We start from the raw sequence: 24,178 nt of genomic DNA, 5'->3' as shown, positions 1-24,178 counted from the left end.
TGTCAAGTTTCACAAGATTATATGAACTTCACAATTAAAAATGAGAGTGCCACACCGTCTTTAAGACAGTAATGTTGGCCTTCAATTATTTTTGCCATGTGAGGGGTACCAGGGTGGACATGGTCTCCCTTGGCCCCCCTTTGAAGGCACCACTGAGCGTAACAAAGAAAGACAACTTCAGGTCAGCCTAGGGTTCCTCCTGGTGTGGTTAAGATTTGGACAAATTTTCTGACAAAAAAAGACAACTGATTTTTTTTTTTTTTAATTAAGCTACCAGTATATATTGTCTCATCTTTTTCTTCCATGACAAACACACGTCATTAGATATTAAGACAAGTGTCCACCATCCTAACCACAATGTCCTTTCTTCTTGTTACGCTATGTCAACACTCCGACTACCTGTTTCTACCCATGCTACCCATGCCTCCTTCGCATAATCCTTAGTCCCTTAATTCCTTAATCCCACATAATCCTTTCATGGTGGGAAGATGTATTTCTCGCTCTGTTCATGCACGGAGCATGTATTTCCAACCGAAAACACAGCACTCACTTTACAAAATTTCAGCACAGCAGGCACAATCCAGTATGTCCTACAAACCTAGACTCCAGTTTGCTATTGTCCCAGCCTGCCAGAGTCCAAAATTATGTAACAGATAGATGGAGAAACCAAAATAGCACAGTGGTAGAAGACTAGTGTGAAGGGATTAATCAGAAAAGGACAGTTTAATAATCTCTGAACTAGAAAACCAGGACGCTGATACCTTTTCTTGTAAGCATTTTATAACTGCTGTCTTGCAAAAACAATGCCGAAGTACAAGTGCAGGAAGTGAAAATTAGTAATACAAACTGAGCAGGAAGACGGAGGATGATGCAGGAAACATCCTTGTGCTTGTGGAAACTTCTAGAAAGGTCTTTTTGTTTGGCAGTGGGTTAAGATGCTATTGCTAAGCCACATAACTATGTTTTTATTCACTCTCTTTTCTTTGTTGTCTTAGCAAGTCAGATAAGACAATCTCTGGACTTGCAGCTCAGCAGCCAAATCCAGTTCTGTGTGCAGATTCTCTTTTCATGCAGCTGTATGTCGCCACACTGAAACTAGCCTGCCACACAATGTGCACAACCATAGCAACACTCCAGCTAATCCAATGGTGCATTTCATTTCTATTTTCTCTCATTGTTGACGCAAGGGGACCCCACGTAGCAGAGATGAGGAGAAAATGTCTTTATCCTGCTCCTCAGTGCAGCTTAGCGTATGCTTGAGAGCTGATGTGACTCCACCACTGCTGTCTCTCCATCCTCCATCTTTTCCCAGTTTGAAATGGGATCACTCTTGGGGAAAGCTGCCTCTTTCTACTCTGTAGGAGGTTGCAGAGATGTCACCCATTCAAAGTGCCATGGTTGACGGGAGGGGAGGTTTTACGAGAAGACAGCATCCGGCACAGAGAGCATTTGTGTGTTGGGGTGGCAGGGGGTGGGGTAAAGGTATGTGTGCAGGCAGAGATACCATATGTAGCCCTCAGGGCTTGTCAGCTCTATCACCCTGTTGTGCTTTTGAGATCATACATCTTTGGAAGGTTTAGGAGTGCAAATAAAACAATGATGGCATCACAATAAATCCTAATCAGCTACAAACTATTCGAATTAGTTCTGTATTTCTGTTCATTAATTCAAAATCAAGTAGCAACGATCCATCATATAACAATTAAATTTTAGATCTAACCTCTATGACAGCATTTTATTCACAGACTAAATGGACATGGTTAAAGGAAATTATTTAAACACTAAAATGACCTCTTTGCAGTTAAATGCCTCCGTGAACAAGTCAAGTTGCACTTGCAGTTTACTTCGCACACATCATCAGCCCAGCAGCACAGAAAATTTATACAATCAGCACAATTTCAAGGAGGGCATCCAAGATTAGTGTCACCACTTCAGCATCTGACCAAATGTCTCCCCCTCTGTTTCTGAGTTATGATGTTAAATAATGGTAAGAAAAGTTTTCTTGGAGAACATTATGATATCAAATTGAAGTTGACCTTAGACCTCTCAGATATAAAATGTCATCACTTCATCATATTATCCTATATTTTGTAATAATAAGCACATGAATTAGTTATCGCTAAAAACAGCTTTTGTGCAGTAACACTCAGAGTGACCTTGAGATTTGGGCTTCAACTACCAAATCTGTTCATTTTTAAGCCCAAGTGGACATTTGTGTCAACTTCCCTCAGGGTGTTCTTGTGATATCACCCTCACGAGAATGATAGGGATGCAAGGTCACAGTGACCTTGATCTTTGACCTATTTTCAATCAGTTCATCATTGAGTCCAAGTGGACATTTGTGCCCATTATGAAGAAATTCCCTCAAGGCATTCTTGAGATATCGTGTTGACGAAAATAAGAGACACGTGGACGGATGGACAACCTGAAAACATTATGCCTCCAGCCACAGCTTTCCACGGAGGCATAAAAATATTCAAAAACACCATTTCTCTGCTCTGACTCAGACTCCAGTTTCCTTTAGCTTTTTTTTCACAGAATGTTGCATACAGAGATTTGAAACATATGTTTCAAGTCGAGTTTCAAAACATCAAGTGTGGGCTGAGAGAAATTTTGGGATTCGGGTGTAGCATAGCTAAATCATCCTTAAATTGATTTATAACAGTCATATACAGTGAACTACAAATATACTGACAGGCGGAGCAACACATCTTCTGAAAAAATCCCCTCATTGTTACTTTATTAAGTTTTGGAAGATGGTTTCTTTCTTTGGGAACAGGTTATGCTTATGCAGGCTTACACTGCATATCCTCCACACATCATCTAAAAGACACCCTTACTCTTCTTATTTAATGATGTGGAGGAGGACAGCTTCCTTTACAGAGGTAGTAGTCTTGCATTGGCAGACCTATTTCCCTCACGACATTTGAGGAGAAAGGTCAGGCGGAGGAACATTTCATCATTAGACAACATGGGGGGCCATGACTGACGACTGATCACCGCGGAATATCGTGCCTGAAATAAAGATTATTTTTAAAGATGTATGTCCACCACATGGTGTTTTTTTGTTGTTGTGGAGACAAGGAATAAAAATAGCAACATGCAAATAGCACTGTAAGAGACAGTGGAAAGAAACAATATGCAGAGTGAGAACACTCGGGCAGTGGGAGGCCAGTATGTCCACATCTTGCTTACAGATGTGGCACTGTGACTTTAACTGAAAAAGAACAACTTTTGGATGATCTGTATTCACCATGGCTGCTCCTACTGGGATCATTTACATTATTTAAATGTATTTTTACAGTTGCATTCTGTCTAACAGAAATTACTTCTACATTTAAACTCCTTACATGCAACGGTAAATATTGAACTACTTTATTTTTAAAACATAATGGGGAAATGCATTGAATGAACACCCATCACAGTCGAAGAAATAGTGCAGTATCTGTTTTTGCGATACAATATCTGCATGTAGCAGCAAAGCATGTTAAATGTTTTTATGGTTATTATTCAGCACTCAAAGCATGCAGTTAAGGTTAGGGAAAGATCATGTTCTTGGTTAAATATTAATTAAAAAAAGTCACAGTGAATTGAAGCACTAAAAAGTTTTTGCTTTATCAATATTTAAGCAAAACCATGATCCTTCTCTAACCTAAACTGACGTGCATTTGTTGCCCAAACCTGATCACAGTCACGACTTATGATGCAAACACCTGTCTCCAACCACATCCCCACAGGGTTTGTGCAGTACAAGGGTAAAACTTCCTTCCCCTGAAAAACGATGCAACTGAATGTAATCTACGTATTGATTGCCCTTGCTTATAAATGTATTAAATTAACGGTATGTAAACAGAATTTCTAGATCTTGGGGTATTTTTTAACCTATTTTCCAATGGTTATTTTTCTCTGTCGGGTCCTTTTACATTACAACAACATTATGGAGACACTTACGACAACAATCTGAGCATTTCTGTAGCAAATAAAAGCACTTCTAGTGGACATAAATTGACAGGGTGCACTTGCCCCAAGTGGTTAGATTGCAGTCTGTTTCACTTTTGCCAGCTGCAGCACTCTCTCTCAATACTTAACGAGTTTCAAAAATTGTTGTTCCTATTAGTCATTAACACACAAAAATACGGGAAAATAGAAGCCATGTTGGAAAATACCAGAGTTTCCCTTTAAGATATATTCAGACAGAAAGCAAAGGGAATTTTTTGTCTCATGACATTCATGTGAGTTGTTTTCAAGTGTGTTTGTATGCAACAGGGCTGCCACTTAATTTCACGTGGTATTCTGTCTGAATACACAGTTTGATTTTTAAGGTTGAGCCAGAGAAAATTAAATATCAGCAGCTGTCGCACTTACCACAGGAGCTGGACAATATGCTGATTTACTATTTCTGGCCATGCATACACATGTTTCATCTGCCTCGACAATGAGGTATTATTATTACTGTATGTATCATCATGATATACCCTCCTTCAGTAGATAGCCCTGTAGATCTCTGCTCTAATTAGCCAGCTTACTTAACTTGTTTTGACAAGGTTACTTTTACTCTATATAAATATTGCGGCTGATTATGAGTTAGTGCAACCAGTGCACGGACCCGGAAATACATAAAAATTTACACATGACAGCAAAGATCCACAGTAATTACTGACATGAAAAGTAAGTAACCACGCAGAGCACATTCTTGGACAGACGCACGCATACTCACAGCCTTGCCGAGGAAAAAGGAGTGGCTGCATTAAGGGTTTTATTTACTCATTTTTAGCCACGCTTTACTGTGCCCTCCCCGGTTCTCCCCCAAGAGGCTGCCATTAATTCAGCACAGCCCTTTCAAAGCTTCATCAATGTTAATCAGAGCCAAGTATAACATTAGATTCCCTTCAGCTGCTTTGAAAAAGGCTTGTAGGCGTATTTATCTGTGTATAACCACGGTACGTTTGTTTTTGTAAAGGTGTATCCTTAAGGCAGTGGCCCAGAAACATGAGTTGCACAACACTGTTCCAACATGCTGTCTACGTTTTGTATATACAGTTAAATAATGACGTCTTTTGGAAGAAAAATGTTCATATTGTCACACTGAGTTTTTCAGGAAAAAAAAATTGAAAAGGTCAACATTAGCAGGATCTAATATCTGTTATGGAGTGGCAGCAAAGTTTTGAAATGTTTTAAAAGAAGTAAATAGCTTAATGTTTTTAATGTTTGATCTACATCAAATATTTTTATCTTGTTATCAGTCTAGATTGTTTTGGCATGATGAGTGTTGGAGATATCGGCTGTAGAGATATCTGCCTTCTCTTCAATATAATGAAACTCGATGGCACTTGGCTTGTGGTGCTAAAAGTGCACAAAAAAAAATTATTTAAAAAATAACAATAATTGAAAACTCAACAGCAATGTCTCTTTCCAGAAATCATGACCTGGTTACACAAGAGAATCCAGAGACCTTGTTGTGAGCAGTTTCATGTTAGAACTATTTTCTTGCTAGCTACTGCAAGCTTACCATGCATCACTGAGCTGGCTAACATTACAGCTCAGCCAGTAATGTTTACATCTCATGCTGTCACAAGCCTCTCGTGCATGAGCAAATACATGCTGCCTTCTGCGGGATGAAATGTTTGGTAGGTAGAGTTCGGTAGAAAGAAAACAGCTCCTACATGAAACTGATCACTACAAGGTGTATGCATTATCTTAAGCAAATGAGTCATGATTCCTGGAAAGAGAAAGTTCTGTTGAGTTTTTACAAATGTATTTTTTGGCACTTTGAGCCTTGCAAGCCATCTAGTTCTACTATATTGGAGAGAAGGTAGACACATCTCTAACACTTGAGTGGAGCCAGTAATAGCCATGTCAACCAAAGTATATGAAAGGTAAAAAATCAGAGCTGTAATTTCTATACAAAGCATACAACAAAATGTGCTCTTACCTTCAACACCACACTTTGGTCGAAGTTGTACGCACTGGGCCGTCCCTCCAGGGTTGAGAAAGCCACGTTTCCTCCAGTGAGGGGAGAGATATCACTGAACTCATCTGTACATAAAGCCGTCCGCTCATCATCTCCTGGGCGGATAAAACCCTTAGCATCCTTCCCATAGGTCTTCTTACAGGAGGCGCTATAATACTGGTAAGGCAGCCACGGCCCATCCTCTTCCGTGCGCTTGTAAATGGCGAAGCTCTCCGGCCGACTGGTGTAGAATTTCAACCGTATATAGGTTATCTCAAAAGCCTTCCCTGTGGAACACAGATATGATTAGCTCTGAATGGGATCATTGAAAGAATTACTGTTAGAACTAGATCCATTGTAGTTACACAGCTAGATCAGGGCCGGTTATGTAAGAGACAAATACTGAGGGGTGATAGTTTAGGGCCCAGGAGCAGAGGGAAAGAAAGAGTCGTAATTGCATTATAGAAAGACGGGAAACAATGGGGGATAGGCTTAATTTCCCATGCCTCTGTGCAGGGTAAATGAATGTCATTCCTGCAGGAGTAGAAGAATACCCAGGATTATTTTCTCATTATCCAGATCATGATAGGCCCCAGAAGTGAAACATAGGTCAAAGGGAAAGAGACAAAAATGGCTTTTTTTCCCTCCCTTACAACATCAGAATGGGCCAATGAGTGCAAAATCACATTAGGGAAATCGTCCCGTATTGTCGAATCAAATGTAGTTTGATGCAATGTTAGAGATGCAACACGAAAGCGGCAAATTGAATCAATATAAAAGTGATTGGTCAAACATGCAAAACACTAATGAGTGTCATGAGGAGCCGAGTATGGTATAGAATTAAACATATCATCGACCAAGTGATTAATTCTACGCAAAGTTTTAGCGGTGCATCAGTCATTTGAGGGCATGTGGAGAAACAGAGAGAAAGAGAAGTCAGACTTTTCAAAGATTTGTATTCCCCCTAAAAAACAGCGATTCGACTTCAATCTGTGAAAAAAGAGAAAATAGGTTTCAGAGCACAATCTCATCTGGAAGAAGATCCGCAGCAAACGAGGAGATATACCGTCCTCAGATTTCCATTTGAGTTTGTGCTGGGGGATTTGGCAGAGCCGACTAAGTTGCGCTGTAATTGGTGTTGCATTGTAACTGAAGAAATGTCTGTAAAGTAATTTTTGGAAGTGCATAATAAGCGTAGGGATGAGTCTCACAGGTATAAGTTTAATTAAACGAGAGGAAAGGTTAGGAAAGAATGCATTTTTGTATCTTTTTTGCATACTGCATACTCAGGCGGCTTGAATTAATGGTTGCTTCATCAGATTTCCTGTTTGGTTTTGTGGGAAATCGACATCTCCTTCTCTAATCTCAGTGCAAACAGAGAATCAATGCTTCTTTTTGATTGAGTGGTGTCATTTCTGCCCATTGTTTACTCACTGCGGACACTTCAAACAACAATCTTGGAGCCATATCAGGGATGCTTGTGGAGTTATACTTCCTGAATATGAACGCACACTCACAATCTGCCAAATGTGTGCGGCTTTACAGGGGATTCACTGGGCAGACACAAACTGAAGTCATATTGAGACTGGAGTGAGAAGTAACATGTAAAAACTCTTAACAGGCTACTCATTGCACTCTTGGGGATTTTTTTCTACACCATTAGATACTAAGTCTCAGTCGCTCTGCACATTCATAGAAGGATGCCATCCACTGGTACAGCCATAATGACATCTGTTGCTTTTTTTCCCTGCCAAGTCAGATCTAGGCATCTCTGTCTCTTGTCTCTGCAGCGATCTCTAATGGTATCTTTCCTTAAGGAGCCCTAAGATCATTTAGCTTTCATTTACTCCCTGCGTGAGGTGAGCTCGGCCCTGCTGGGACGGAGGCGAAAACATAAAAGAGGCAGAAGATGAAACATTTGTTGGATATCCCCTGTGATGAAATGCACACTAATTGCAAAGGATATTTGTATGTTGTTATTCAAAATGCCTAATGATTCGTGATCCATCGTCTTACAGGAATGCTAACTTTATGTAATCATTAGAGATTATGTGGCCACAACAGAGAGGGTTTTTAGCTATTAGAATTAAGGCATATAACACAAAATATCTATGGATAAACAACAGTGTGACATAGAATTTGCACATTGAGGCCCCAGCCCACTTCTTATTGTTATTCTTCATTTTCAAGTGCCATCTTGCCCCTTGGAACAGAATTACTGTACAAGGGATAGTAGTTGAAATCTACTCAATTAATTAATTCAATTGTCAATACTGGCATTTACATAAATAGGTGTTTACATTCTGCAGTGGTGATTTCTCATGTGTGTGCTATAAAGTGCGGCAGGGATGATATTTATCTGTAAGCCAACATGGAAGTTAGCGTTGCCCTGGTTCCCTCGTTGAAAATGGGATTTTTCCATTAGCTTTTGGATTATTGCAGAATATAAGATAATATTCAAAAATTAACACTAATTTTAGGATTTCTGCAGCATAAACGTTATCTTCAGAAGTAAAGTGCCAACATTAGGCTTTAAACAAACTACACAATAATTGCATGACTTGTCACCACCACAATGAGTGGTGTGTTCAGTAGTACAAAGCTCTGTAGTCTCATCTAACCACTTGTTAGCGATCGTCTTTTGTGAGATGCACAAAGGCTTTAAAATTCATAATTTGCAGAAATACTGATGCATTTTACGTGCATGTAATGCGCATTGCTGATACAAAATTTGACATTAACAATGTAATATTAGCTAGCTGTCATGTATTATGTTACCATAATACATATAAACAACATTACAGTAAGATGGTTATTGTAACTTTGAATCTTTACAAAAGAAGAATTCATATCTGTGGGTTTTTTTTTTTTTGCTTGTGGAGCCATATTGCCAATGATTTCTAATAACACTGTTTAAAGTGTGCCTCTAAAAAAACCTAATACTTCACTCTGTCCCTCTATCCCAAAAAGAACTGGGACACCCTACCCCTATACGTGAACGTGTAAAATGCAGGGAGAAAGCTTAAGTGGTAGGGGGAAGGGGTGAACTGGGATTGAGCCTTATTTCCACAGTTTGCACAGCTCAGTTTGAAGCAGAAATCTCCTTTTTTGTCCACAGAGTAACAGGTCCCTGAGCACCAAAAATTAGGACAAGCTTGGAAACACACAAAAACAGTCTGCTGTGACTTTACAGCGCTGATCCAGAATTTTGTGTCACCACAAATCCGACCAAAGCTGTTCATGTTGTGCGCAAGCACACTAATAAAAGCACTATTTGGACATAGACTTTAAGAGTAAAGGCTGGGAACTGCAGAAATAAAACGTCTGACCCTGCTCTGAATCATTAGTGTCAACTTAACACAGCTGCGCTAGACCGAGACCGGCTGAGACTAAACTCACCACAAGTGCTGTAGACTCAATATTTACAATCTATTTACGCCAGGCTGAGATTTTTTTTTTCTGATCAGTAAATACACGGATGAGTGGATTTATCTTCTAATCATGCTGCTTCTCGAAGTTTCAAATGAAAAAAAAAAAGAATCGCCTCTTACAGAGAATTGTGCCTCATATGCGCGGCAGTAATCTGTTAGAGTGTCATGCCAACTGTGGCAGACTTCTATCATTGTTTTACATCCGAAACAGGATGCTGCTCGCCTTTGATGGCGCTGAATGAGAACCAGCTGCAGACATCACTTGGAATGTGTGTGCATCTCACCAAGTCTTTGTGGGAAAAACCTGACCCCAATTCCGTACCAGTAAATCGCCCGGCGTTTTCTTTTTTCTCCCCCGTCTTCCTCATTATGTTTTGTTTACTCCCCTTGAAGCAGCCCGGCTCCCCCTCTTCTTTCTACTCTTCCGCAGACCCACTCTGACCTGGCTGCAATATGTGTCCCTGCATCCTACTGCTGTGTTTATCATCCCAGCATTTGCCTGTATACCCTTCAGAGAGAGCTTGTTTTGTTTGGAGAGGCAAAAGAAAACAGTAATGTCGAAGACACCCCCCACCGGCAACCCAGATGGATCACAGAGCTTTCATATGGACCAGAGGGATGCAGCACATACAAATTTTAGCGATATTCAGACACTTACATCAAAATGGTGTGTTGTAATCATCTTTGAAGAATGCTAGAATAATTCAAAGCATCAGGTCGAGTAAAACACATGCTTGGGAGTAGTGCAGGAAAGGGGCAAAAGGTCAATCTAGACAGAGGGAGACAGACATGTGGGTGTTGGGATTGTCTGAAGAATAACAAACCCTGCAGACAACACTGAACAAACCTCTGCAGCAGAATATGGCGCCTTTCTCCAGGAAAAGAGCTAGCTGGAGATTATAAACAACAAAGCCTCAAAACACCAGCCAGACATCTACTCGCTATTGGAAATCAATATTCTCCATTTGATAGAGGCACTTCTTGTTTTCAGAGCACGTGATGCATCAGTTCGTCTGCGGTCAGAGCGCTGACATTTTCGACTTCTGTCATCATGTTGTCCCTGTCTCTTGTTCCTTTGAAGAAGAGCTTTTTGATGGGGAGCGCCCACTCCACCGACAGAGGAGGAGGGAGGAGATCTGACTTGTCAAGAAAATTTCTAGTTTTGAACACAAACCGTCTTTCCTGACTGATTGCTGGACGTCTAAATACAACCATCAGCTAAACGCACAGGATATATGAAGGCTTAATTGCGGTGATTCTAACTGTAGATATAGCACGTGTCATCAAAGGTGACACACAGAGAATAGAGAGTGTCAAGTTGACGTCACCCCATGTTAATATTTTTTGGACGGGGAGTAGGGGATATCATATCTTCTATGATAATGCCAGTATCATTTTTATCATGATGAGAAAAAAATCATATTGTGATATACAACACATTGGAGGAAAAACAGCAGCACATACAGGTCCAAGTTCTAGACAAGTAGATAACTCAGTCATTAAAATATATAAGTATTATTTATAGATTGAAAACAGTGCTTTTTGTATTTGGCAACTGTTAGATGTGCACTTTTTGTACAATTTTATTTTGTTTTAATATTTATATTCTGTACAGAATCTAAATCTCTCTAAGTTACTGTTGTTGCTTACAAACGAAAGAACTGAGATTTTTTTTAACAGTTTTCACAGAATATTTGAAGGGGAACTACATTTATAATGACATATAAATCTGTAACACTCATTTTGTTGCAATTGTGTATTCTTGCAACTTGAAATAAAATATTGCATTTTTGTCATGTCATCAAGAATATTGTTAGCACTTATCAATTTATGGTTTCATTATGAAGCCAAGTGGGTTTTAGTGTGTTTAATTGTCTTTTAGCACTCACTCTTTTGTAAAGCACTCACATAATTATTTTTCAAATTACATATAACTATTATTAACAGATTTATTTTATTATATTTTCACCCCGCTCTCCCTTGTTTTTATGAAATATTATTGTACATATTTTGTTTCATGATATATTTTATATTAATCAAACTGTCATTTTAATACAACTTTGATCAATGCATCCTAAAAATGTTGAGCCACAAGCTACATAACTGACCCTTCCACTGCCCCAACTGAGCATCTTTACCAAATCCTTTTTTATTTTATTTTATTTAAAAAAATAACCATATACGGTTTACATTAGGACAACTTGAAATATTTGACAACTTGACATATATTTATATATTTTTTTTATGTAGTCCTCATGTGCCTGTGCCCCTTCCAAACCTAATCACGGAGGGGGGCGCTACGCATCAACGGGGGAAACACTTTCCCTCAGCTCTACCAGCTTCAAACCGTCTTTAAACATCTTCATCCCTGATTTTAGCTTACATTTTCAACTCAACTGTTTTGTGTCACTTTCACCACATTTACAACGGGCAGCACTTTGGGCTAAACGCTCCAAAAAAACCACTGATTTCCGTGCTAACACCGTTAGCTGACGTTAGCTAATGCTAGCTTGTTGACACAATGTTGCATTTAGCTGCTAACACCTAAAGAGCCACATATTTCTCTTGGGAGCTTGAGGTAATAATAAACGCTGAAAAGAAAGTGCATTTCGGACTTACAGTCGACAGGTTGACAGAAACTCCAGATGAACAATTTCAAAGTCAAAGTTCTTCCTGCCTGCTGGGTGTAAAATAAGCAACTTCTTTGCCATCAAATTCACCTGTAGATTTGTGTGTACAGCTTGTTTTCGCTGCCCTCGCGTGGCCAGAACAGTTATTGCAGGTTACATGTTATGGAATGTCATTTTGTCAATATTATTAAATAAATACATCAACAAATAAATATGAGCAGCAGAGTATGAAATAAACCCATCAATAATAAATAGATAAATAAATGTAAAAATAAATAAATGGGGGAAAAATGGAGAAAAAATTAGAAGATTTAGAAAATTACTTCAAATTTAATTTTTAATTTTAATTTTATTTTTTATGATGAATTGACAGTCATTTTCTTGTACTTTTTATTTATCTATTTTTACTCATTTTCAAGCCACTATTTTTTTTTAGGGCACACACACGGGGGGAGTAATTTCTCCTGTCAATACTCCTTGCCTTATTACTTTGTTGTTGATGTTTTTTTTCAAAGGGTTAATCCTAAAAGAGGACAGATTAAACCATGCAGGAATATGCTGATTGCAACCTCTAACTGAGAACAAATTCAATTTGTTAGATCTACTGGTTACAAAAAATATTATTTTTCATTAGTGTTTCATTAGTTCTAATGTAGCTCAATAATAAAAGGGGGCCCCGAGCGATATTCTTCACGGGGGCCCAAATTCTTAGGTACACCCTTGCTGGGAACTTCAGTTACTCACACACACATACAAACACACACACACAGAGCACAGCAAATAAATGGAAGTGGGAAAGGTAATTTCATAGAAAGATTTGTATTAATGCTTTGTAACATTAATCGCCACAGTTTAATTCAGTTAAAGTGACAAATGTGCTCTGTTACTTTATTTCAGCAGTTTTGCACAGCATGGTAATGGGATAATGATGCTAATGGCTCAAGCTGGTCTCATAAAATTTGGTGAAATGAGGAATGTCTTCAAAGGCAAATATGTACGCAGTGTACAATAAGTGAGTCAAATGCATTTGCTCAAAGAAAAAGGGTGCATGAAGGAGGCAATCCTAACTAACACAGGAATAATGCAGCATGGTTAAGGTGGTTATGTATTTGCTTTGAACTGCAGAGACCCAGGTTCAGTTCCAAGTGAAGTGAAGTTTAATTATTTAAGCTGATGGTTTTCACATTTTACCACGGCTAAACCTGAAACATTTATCTTACCTGATCTTATTGTAGCCAAGCCTTTGCCCAGCTAAACCTATCCAAATCTCAGGATTGTTGGCCTAGATGTTTAACAAGCACATGAGCAACTGCTAATGAAGTACTTCAAGTGCTGAACAAAAGAAACAAATTGAACTTCTGCCACAGAATCCACTCCATGCTGGAGAAGCATTATGTTTACATAATTTGTGCCAACAACAAAGTAATTTGTCTTTAAGAGTTTAGCTAATTTTTTACAAAATGTCATAAATTTTTGCAGCTTCTTTCCCCATTATCATTACGCTGCCTTTTCACAACAATGCATTTGTGCCTTCTATTGTATTATAGGTTGTATCAATTAAAACTACTTCAAGTGGAAAAAGCAAACACAAACTCTTTTGAAGTTGGAACAAAAGTTGCACAATTTCCTGAAAAGCTCTTGGGCTGCTAAATATGTTCCAGCTAAAACGTTGTGGTTTTGATATATAGTTGTAATATATTGGGTCTAATTGTTTTGTGAGTAACTTTTTTAAATATCTATAGGCGTACCTTTTAGAAATTACAAAAGCTAAACTTTCTTTAAGATGTATTTCTGTGGGATTCCTCCAAAAGTTCTGTGAGAACTTTCACCAAAGTAAAGGGAAAATGTGCATAATTTAAAGTGACAGTGGACCTGCTGACCAAGTCCCTGGCTATGCAAAAATGACTCTGGCTGGGGGGTTAGTGAAATATACCTCCCTGGAAAGTAAGGGTATCTGCTGAATTCTAAATGCATTTTATGTAAATGCCTGGCTAACTTCAGCTGGTGCTCCTTTCCTTATCACCATGTTATTCCTGCAACTTAGGGGTTTTCTGCAGGTTATCAGCTTACTTTAGCTGGAATCTCTCTGAAATCTCTCTCAAGTGGCTTCTGTTTTGTTTACAGTCAGCTGTACACATGGAGGGATGGAAGTGGAAAGGGGCAGCCTGACCCTCACCTGCAGAATGTCACTTACATTAACACATATTGACAAGGAAGATATATAAGTACCACAAGGAGATGCAAAGGAACTGCAAAGAGACACAAGGCAACTTCAAAGAGGCACACAAAAACCAAGAAAGACACAATATTGCCTCAAAGAGACACATAATGACTACAAAGAGACACAAAACTACTAGACAGAGACACATAATGTGTACAATGAGACACAAACTACTACAAAGAGACACATAATGTGTACAAAGAGACACAAATCTACTACAAAGAGATGCATAATGTGTACAAAGAGACACACAACTACTACAAAGAGACACATAATGTGTACAAAGAGACACAAATCTACTACAAAGAGATACACAATGTGTACAAAGAGACACACAACTACTACAAAGAGACACATAATGACTACAAAGAAACACAAAACTACAAAAAGATGCATAACATCTACAAAGACATGCAAAATACTAGCTCCTTTTACACTGCCTGTTCAAGGTGGGAATATGGTGCCGTAATGCCGCCTCACCTTTCTGTATAAAAAGTACCATAACAAAATGGGGGACAGAGTTTTCTTGCGTTTAAGGAGAGGTGGTAGAGCCTTTTGCATATCTATACCTAGGGGCCAATTGTCTGATATTCTGGCCCTGTTTGTACTGTTTATCTCTTGTGGTAAAACCTGACAGTTGCATTATTGTATATTGTGAACATTTCCTCTGTGCTATATGTTGTATGTGTTATCCTTATGTTGAATAAATAAAAAGTATAAAAAACAACAACCTGAACACACTTGCTTGATCCTGTTGCAAAGAATTAAAGTTAAATGTATAACATGTATCATGTCATACATTTAAATGTATGTGAAATACAAAGTGAAATGTTGATTTCAAGCTAAAGTGGTAGCATAAAGGTTGATTTCTGGCCTCGCCTGGTCCAAATCCTGCTGGAAATAATGTTTCTTTGAAAGCTGTGGGTCATGGCTGTTCTCTAGTTGAGCTCTTGCCCAAATAAAACCTTTAAAAAAAAGCATGAGTTGTGACTGTTTTACAGCAGCCAGATCCGGATGGGTTCATCACTAATACTCCATATTGGTACGTGGGCTGAATGTAAACTCGAGCCAACACTGAACCATCATTCAGCCGCTATCTGGCCGTGTCAGATGCAAGTGTGTGTCCTCCTCATCCACTTTAAATCCGACCAAATTCTCAGACATGCCCTTGTGGCAATGTGCTTGCAAAAATGCTCCAAGTCTAAACCATGTCTGAGCCAAGTGTTTTTTTATGAAGACAGCCCAGAGGCGCGACTGAATAACACAATTAATGTGTTGTAAAGCACAGATGTTTTGTATTAGAGATTTCCCAATCAATGGACATTAGTATGAAGAAACTTGCTGTACAGAAAAGTGGGAAAAGTGGTGATACACAACTGGTGTGAGGTCGACTAACATGCATTGATCTGAAATCCCATCACCACACTTTTAACACTGGAAACCCTCTGCATTCAGCAGAGGGTTACATCTATTACTGAGTCACAGCAAATGCAGCACACATGAAAAGCTTTCAGGCACTTTAAAATGAAATGGGACATTATATACGACATTATAGGAACTGAAACCATAATTGAACCCAGAGGACACACATGCTTGACCCAGATCACTCAGCATGGCCAAAAACTGCACTGCAAGTTGAGAAGGAATTCTCTGGGTCAGGGTGTGCTGCAGTGCTCTTACCGAGATGCAAGCTGAGGTTGACAGAATTGGGATGCTGGATGCCATAGTACATGGACTGGCTCTGCCACCACGTGGGCACCTCGTTCCTGTTGAAGTCTGTCAGGAGGCTGGCGTTGTGGCTTAGCTCTGGGTCGGAGGCGTCGCAGAAGTGGCATGAGCGTGTTGAGCCGGTCTGCATGCAGTAGTCCTCGCGTGGGGAACCACACACATTTGATGCCACCACGGTCCGATTGAAGGCGATGTTCTCAAACTCCGGCATGCAGCGGCTTGGGGTGCCTTCCTCGTCATAGCAGGAGTCCATTGCAGCCCAGACAAAGAAGTGGCCGCATGGGTCAAGGAAGAGGAGAAGGGCTAGGAGAAGAGCGCTCACAGAAGAGGATGTATCCATGTCTACAGGTAGTTAGAATTATATTTACAAACTTCCACATTCATGCACTCTAATGCAAAAATGCATGAAGACCCAGACTTGAGAGAAGTGATCCAACAAAGAAAGAATTAGTCCAGTCTGAGAGCTTTGTTTGTCTACTCTCTGCTCTGCCTGTGGTGAGTCTCCAACATATGTTCTCCCTCTGTGGAGTGGAATGAAGTTTGTGCAAGAACTCCTCACATCAGGGGCAGCAGGAGACAGACAGGGGTGGGGGCTGAAGGGGTAGAAAAGTCCATGAAAACTTCCCCACCTGCTGGTCAAAACAAGCACCACACCACGCTTCAGGTGCAAAGCAGACTTGGTTAAAAGAATCTCATTTAACGGGGAAAACACATTCCATAACATCTTTAAATAATAGTGCAGTGAGGTTGTTACACCTCTGGGCATTGAGGTGCCCAAGCACCTGCATTCACCACTTACAGGAACGCACAATATCATCGATATGGTGATAAATGGACTTGGCGGTTGGCCCCTCAGCAGGACGTTGTAGTAAATGCTGACTGTAGTGATTCACAGTAGAAGACTCAAGGTGCTAAAACTGTCTGGAATATTTCAGCAGGCACGGGTCGTCTCCGTAAAGGGATGTCGCTCAGGGGAGCTCTGTGACCTAAAGGGACAATTTATTTATAAAAATAGAGGAGAGAAAGATCGGCACTGCTTTTTCAGCAAGATCCATTCAAGGCCCAGCCACCATGAGAAGTGAGAAGTGGTTTGCATATCCCTGTAATTCATTCTGACTGCCTGGAGTCCTATGTAACCCATCCATCAGTGTTTGATTAGACTAAGCCATGAATTAAAAGGTGGGGAAACTATGACATGTAATTGTAAGTCATTGCAGTCACTAAAATAGACAGATTACCCATTTGTGAGGAATTCTAGTGTGTTAAATATTCCAATAGTCTGCAGTGGAAAGTAGCGGCATTGCAGAAAATGATCAACACTACTGTGCACAATTCCTTTTTGATGATTGGATCGTGGTTTGTGTGACCTTGGGCCTCATGCAGCAACATTCTCTTACATTTCCCTTATTTTTTCTCTCAATTCTGATGAGAGAAAACCCAGGTGCACCAGACGTTCTTAACCATCCAAATCTGTTCTTTTTCAGGTGTACTAAATGCTGAATCCCATTCGATCCTAAGTCACCTATTTGCATATTTAACACCCCCTAAACACTGCATAAGGGCAGGTTTTGTGCCGTGTGCAAAGACATTGACACATGCTCAAGACCGGAGACATGGCACCAAAAAAAAGCTGTAAGAAGACAAATAATTTCTGTGAAGTAGTGAAAGTAGTGAAATGTGCTGGAAAATAAATTTAAACAAAGTAAATGTGAATTCAGGGAAATTACTGATGTATTAAAAGTAAGAATGCATGCAAAAAGGTCTAAAAAAAAGATTAATTAAAAATAATTAAAAGGAAAAGCAGCTAGGCCTCATACATACAGTTTATATGAGAAGATGAAACCATGATTTTTTTTGTATGAAAATTACTTTACTTTGTCTGCAAAAATCTTAATTTGAAGTACCACATGTAGCATTATTTCTTTAGCCCTGAAACTTAACAATACATACTTATATAATTATATAATTACTCTAAAACATTATATAAATTTGATTGTATGATATTTATGCATTTTTTTGAATATTCCTCAAATGTAAAACATAGTTTTACTTATGCTGGGAAAAAACATGTTGACTGTGAAAATTAAATGTTTTTCTTTTATCTTGGAAAGAGTGCTCTTGACCACTTATAAAATGTTCTCTTTCCCAAGAGAAGAACAAAAATAAATAAACACTGATGACTCCCAAAAATCAATGGGTACTAAAAAATTAAAAACAAATCCTGGATATCAGCAAAAATAAGAGAAGATTTGTTCATGTATTGCATAAGGCCCCCTGTGTTTTTGGAAGAGAAAAAAAAGCCTTATCTACTGTAAAGAGGTGCAGTACAGCACTGCACCATCAGTGTCCGATATACTGAACAACACTGCTGTAACTGAAAAACACTTATAACATTTCAAATGTTTAGAATCCAGACCACATGCATCCTTGACCTGACCATTGTAGATAATTCTTGTCATTACAGCAGATGCCCCGCAGTGTGTTTAAAAAAAATGTCCTAGAAACAAGCAAAAGTACATGCCTCATCTATTTTTGATAGAGTCATGCCGTGTTGCTACAAGCAGATGAAGTTCTCCTGCTAACATGCACTGTGAAATATAGATTATATTTGTAATTATGTAGATGAATATTTTTAATGTTATTGCATTCTTAACTGGGGTTTTAATGGTATTGATAGGCTACAGCACAACAAACTGGTAAATAACAATAAACACAATAAAAATAGACCAAAAAAGAAGAAAACAAGCAATTTAACTTTAACTTTAGCCTGCTTATTCACTAATGGCAGGAGCACAAATATGAAGGAAAAATGACCCAAAAGACCAAATCTGTAAGTCTACAAAATCAGGCAGGCAAAATGCTGTGCCTGGTGTAGAGTTGTGCCTGAAGACGGGAACTAATTCACCTTGCACTGGGCCCAACTTTGACTGGGTATGGATTTAATCTGCAGATTCCCTGCTTTAAAATGAGACCAGTCTTTGAGATGGATGTCAGTTTTGAGCCACTAAAAGGCCACACTCTGGCCTGCAACAAACTAGACAAGGCTTGTTGTTTTTAGCCAAGCCAAATGTGGAAAACTTGCGGGGCCACCAGTCAATGACAGTGAAAAACAGCCAATAGGACAGGTTTTTCAACAGTTGTAAATCAACACAACAACTAGAGGTCCTTGAGCATACAGTCATTTACGTTTACACAAAATGTTAGGCTGATTTAACCATTAGTTTGCCAGAAGATTAGCTGCAAACAGACAGATACACACATTCAAACCTACACAACCAAATGCAGGATCCCTTTCAGGAGATTAAATAAATAAAAAAGTTGCGTACCGTTAAAAGTTCCGTTAGGGGTAGCCCCATTTCAGACACTGGTGTAACCTACAGTTTTCAGTTGATGGTCACCTAGACCAATTTTGTTCAAATTTTTATTCACTTACTGTCCAAAGGGTGATAATAGATGTATTCACATCTATGGTATGTAAAAAAATATGTTAACAAACGTCATAATATTCTGATTTAACCTTGGTAATGTTTGTGTTAAAGTAAAGACTCTGTGATGAACTCAAGTCTGTTCATTTAGACACAGAACATCTTGCAGAGAAATATTGAAGGTGTTGTTCCTCGTACATCAGGTGGCTTCCTGATTGTGTTTGCTCTACAACACAGCACCCACTACAGTATCGATGTGGAATGACAAGTCCCACAAGTGACAGGTCCAACAAGTGGCTGTGAAGCGCTACAACCGATGATGTGTAATGCTGTGCACTCTAATCCTCTTTCTATGAATGACTTTACTGATGCTGAATGCCATCAGAAATGATGCACAATAATCCAGGAAACCAGTCAACATTTAAAGTGACGGCCAAAATCAGCACAATTTAAAGAATGACTGGACCAACGTTGACACGTGCATGAAACGAAGAGGACGTAGGAAAGAGAGCACAGAGGAAAGTAATGTGGAGGCAGATAGCATGAGACAGGTAGTGTGTGGACAGACGCATTTAGATGCTGTACATTTATGATTCCTGTGGGATTTATGGCAAAGTCTTTCCCATATCTCCTTGTGATTGCCTTGATTTATGTTGGCTTTACTAGTACTCAGCCAGGGACATTGTAAAAGGGACCACATCAATTTGCAGTGAAATCCTCTGCTGGCTTTGGATGAGAGCAGTCAAATCTGTTTGGCTGCATGTGGATCAGCCATTATGATGAGGAATCTAATGCCTCTGCAAACAGACTTTTTGTTCATCAAGCAGGTTTTACCACCTATATGCCATGCTCGATATGTGAGAACACAACTGTTGCATGGGATAACAATGTTTTTGAACAACACGCACATAGAGAATTGTATGCACTGAGCGAGGAAATGGGAAAAATGTTATTATACCTCAGCAGTGCAGTTTTTCTTGAGGGCAGCTGCAGATGAGTTGGCCTGTCTGGGTCTGTTGAATTAGGATGATACTGCAGGATTCATCTGCAGAGAATAATATTTTTGATGTTAACTGTGACACATCCTGGAAGCTGGGGAATTAAACTCTTACGAAAAAAAAAAAAATCAGTCAACAGAGAGTCGTATTCTTGACTTAAAAAATGTGACCAGTGTTCGAGTCGGCTAAATGAGCTCAGCATGGGGTCTGCAGAAACTCAAGGGAAAGTCTGCAAAGCACCCAAGGGTATACTATTGCCTGGGACCCCCTGCTGTTTTGTAACCATTCAGAGAAGTCAACCACACACTTTCCTCTGATGCAGGAAGAGAAGATAGACCGCACACTCAGAGCACGAGACTCAACTTGTCAAAAATCCCTCTGCTGACTTCATACACAGCAGTTCTCTTTGAGAGTCGCATGTCAAACACCAGCTGTAGGCTATGAATGCAGAAACATAGATTTTATACATGTAGTTGCAATTTTTCTGAGCAGTGCCAAACCTTGCACATTCAGGGCTCTAGGCAAGCTTCCCCTGGTGACCCCCCCATGTAAAAAAAAATCTTTATTTATGCCAAACAAGAACAAGAGCTTAAAAGGAATCAACATGAGTAAACAACTTAGTTAATGGCAAATAATAAAATAATATGCAGGTTAGATTAACATGCACGTCTATGAGGATTTACTGTCTTGGAGCCAGCCTCAAGTGGCCATTTGATGAACTGCAGTTTTTGGCACTTCTGCATTGGCTTCATTTTTCTCTTTTTGTTTTTTTAAGTAAAATAAAAAAGCGAGGGAAGTGGGCGGCCTATGGGGGCTCGCCTATGTCGCCTATAGGAAGATCCGCCACTGTTTGAATCAGTGTCACAGTTATATCACCATGGAGTTCATGGTTTTGCTTCAGAAAACACTCTCTAGTCATTTTCTTTCTAGTTCAGAGAGGTAGGCATCACAATATATACTAATATGTATCATTTAAGGGCATTTAATGAAACAAAATGTGTTTTCAGCTGTCTGCCTGGCTCCGGTCAGATTTGGCTCTGATTTGTGTTTACCAAAGCAAAGCCAGCTCCTTTTGAATCCCTGCCTAGCCAGTGATCAGACAAAGTGTTTGACTGTCATGATATTGGTCCCAGCCTTTCTGCAACTGAAAGTGAATATGGACAGAATATTAATTTCCAATGGAGTCTGTCTTAAATGAGATTATTGTCGGTCTGTTCAAACTTCACAGAGATTTCTTATCATCTGTTTTCTCAGCTTTAACCCTTCACTCCTCCGTCTTTTGTTTTTTCTTTCCACTCACATCTTTCTTCCTCAGCACCATGTAATACTTCAAACTCAACCCTGCCCTCCCACATTCTCTGCTCATTTTACCGCTGCATCTTACCTCTTATTCTTGTCTCCCCTCTCTCTCAATGCCACAGATCCTTTAGCCTCCACCTGCCACCTACCCCTTTCATGCCGCAGATTGGTGCAGCTGGCTGTCACGATGTGAAGCTTGTTGCGCCTAGACTAGCGGGTATGGCCTCCTTTTCATGATGACACAATGTCGTAGCGATGAGTAACGCTTTCAAACAGTGATTTGATGTCACAGCTGTCAGTGCTTCGCTTAGCAATGCAGGAGGCGGCTGCCATGGCCCCGCAGGGAAAGCGTTATCTGACAAACTAATGAGCGCTGCACAACCGCTGCATCGTCACAAAAAATTTTCCGGCATCACACACCTTCATGAAAGTCTTCTCTAGCCTGACAAAACCGTATCACATTTGTACATAACAACTCTGTTTATGCTGTGTGATGCTTTGGTCGCAACATTGGTACACACAAAGCTAGAATGTTGACACGATTGTGACAAATACAAATGTGTCTGTGGATCTTTTCATTAGCTGGTTATTGTGAATGGGATATGAATGCAATACACAGTTATTCAAAGGTATATCTGTGTATTTTTAAGTTTTGTTCATCATGGTTGACTGTGTTCACACATTATCAGTAAATGGAGTGCACTTGTATATAGAGCTGCTAGTCCTCCGACCACTCAAAGCACTGTTTACACTACATGTCACATTCACACACTGGTGGTTGAAGCTACCGTATAAGGTACCACTATTATTCAGAAACCATCTGCCGCACTCACACACTAATTGAACAACTATCGGGAGTAATTTGGGGTTCAGTATCTTGTCCAAGAATACCTCGATATGTTGACAGGAGGAGCCAGGGATCGAATCATCGTTTTTTCCAATTAGCGGACGACCTGCTCTACCTCTGAGCCACAGCTGCCTGTCTGTGTGCTCAGCAACACGTGTCTAGGGCCCTGTTCACACATGGTATAAACATGAGTCTTGAATGATCCGATCACATGCACAGCGCTAAATAAAAGTATAAACGACCACCAAGATGCATTGGGATCTGATGATTCAAACCACTTGCTGAGATGGCCTAGGACACATTTGACCACATACCTTAAGTAGCGTAAACGCTAATGTGTTCTGATGCCTCTCCGACAGGGACTATGACATCAATACAAGATGTGGTAGTTGTTTTGATGACAGCACGCTAATGCTTAGTAACTTGTCTATTTTATGACAAGTTGCATAAGTGCTGCGTGACCATCCATCATTTTGCCCTGGGGAAGATGTGCTGACAGTGATATCTCTAGCTGTACTGACAGAACCGTAAACATGACTAGTGAGCATGCTAGCAGGCAGCTAGCAAGCGAGTGGATGTATTGACTGAGGCAGTAACAAAATCTCTCAAAAGGTCAGCTAGAGATGCATGATAGACATGTGAGAACAGTGAAGTGTATCTGCTGTCCACTTTTGTTCAGATCATGGTAACAAATGTTAACATGTTAAACATGTTTAAGGTCAGAACCACAGCATGTTAATATGGCTATTTTGAGTTTTGCTATTTTTACACTATAATGGATCACTATTGACTCTTATATTGTTGAAAATTGAAAACCAGTGGTACTTTAGCTTTTCTCATCACTTGTTTGCAGTTTTAGAGCTGAACTCCTCACATGGTAGATTGTTAAAGGTCCAGTATATGTAGGATTTAAGGACATTTATTTGCAGAAATGGAATATTAAATGAGAAATTTTTCTTTAGTGTATAATTACCTGAAATAAGAATTGTTGCATTTTCGTTTCTTAGAACGAGCTGTTTATAGCTACATATGGAGTGGGTCCTCTCACACAGAATAGTTTAGAATGCACAAATGAAAAGCTGGCTTTAAACAGGGCTTTGTATTTCCATATTGGCCACAGCAGTTCCTTTACACGCTTGACAGTGTCAGTTCTGCAAGCTCAGTGGTACATACAACTAAATCCTACACACTGGAAATTTAACAATACAAGTGTTGCCTGTATGCCATCTGTGTGTGGGACCTTAAGTTGTCTTATCTGGGGTTCAAAACCATGTCTCCAGGTCTCCAGCCGATGTCCTCAACCACTGGTCTGTCTTCATGGCCAATCAACACAAATCCAAAGATCAGATTGAAGCTGCAGACACTTCAGTTCCATCAACCTTCAGACAAACACATTTTTACAAACTGATACCTGTTCACATTATGAAACCTAAGATCATTTGACTCAGCATCAACATAACAAGGAACTGGTTGATAATGAGTTTTACAGTCAAAAGACTGCAAGTTCAAATCCCTTCTGGACTGTTTGTGTTTTACTTCTGTCAACCTCCAAATAGCTGTTTCATGAAGGTTTCTCTGATATGATTTGCTTAAATCAAAGGAACATTAAACTAAAGATACAGTAATGCAAACTGCATTCTAGCAAACAA

General features: G+C 39.6%; 1 protein-coding gene across 1 annotated transcript in view; it reads right to left on the bottom strand.

Moving 5' to 3' along the window:
* lamc3 (laminin, gamma 3) overlaps nucleotides 1-16,467 on the bottom strand; it is a 139,608-nt gene extending 123,141 nt beyond the window's left edge. The window contains exons 1-2 of the mRNA XM_042509210.1: nucleotides 15,913-16,467; nucleotides 5,933-6,237 (exon numbers count right to left, since the gene is read on the bottom strand). Of these exons, the coding sequence (XP_042365144.1) occupies nucleotides 5,933-6,237; nucleotides 15,913-16,300 (693 nt within the window). The 5' untranslated portion in view covers nucleotides 16,301-16,467. The remainder of the gene's footprint in view (nucleotides 1-5,932; nucleotides 6,238-15,912) is intronic.
* Between the last annotated feature and the right edge of the window lie 7,711 nt (nucleotides 16,468-24,178).

The sequence above is a fragment of the Plectropomus leopardus genome, chromosome 20 (assembly GCF_008729295.1).
Source record: "Plectropomus leopardus isolate mb chromosome 20, YSFRI_Pleo_2.0, whole genome shotgun sequence".
NCBI classification, from domain to species: Eukaryota; Metazoa; Chordata; class Actinopteri; order Perciformes; family Serranidae; genus Plectropomus; species Plectropomus leopardus.
The sequence above is the reverse complement of the archived record's forward strand: the minus strand, read 5'-3'. Positions and strand labels throughout refer to the sequence as shown.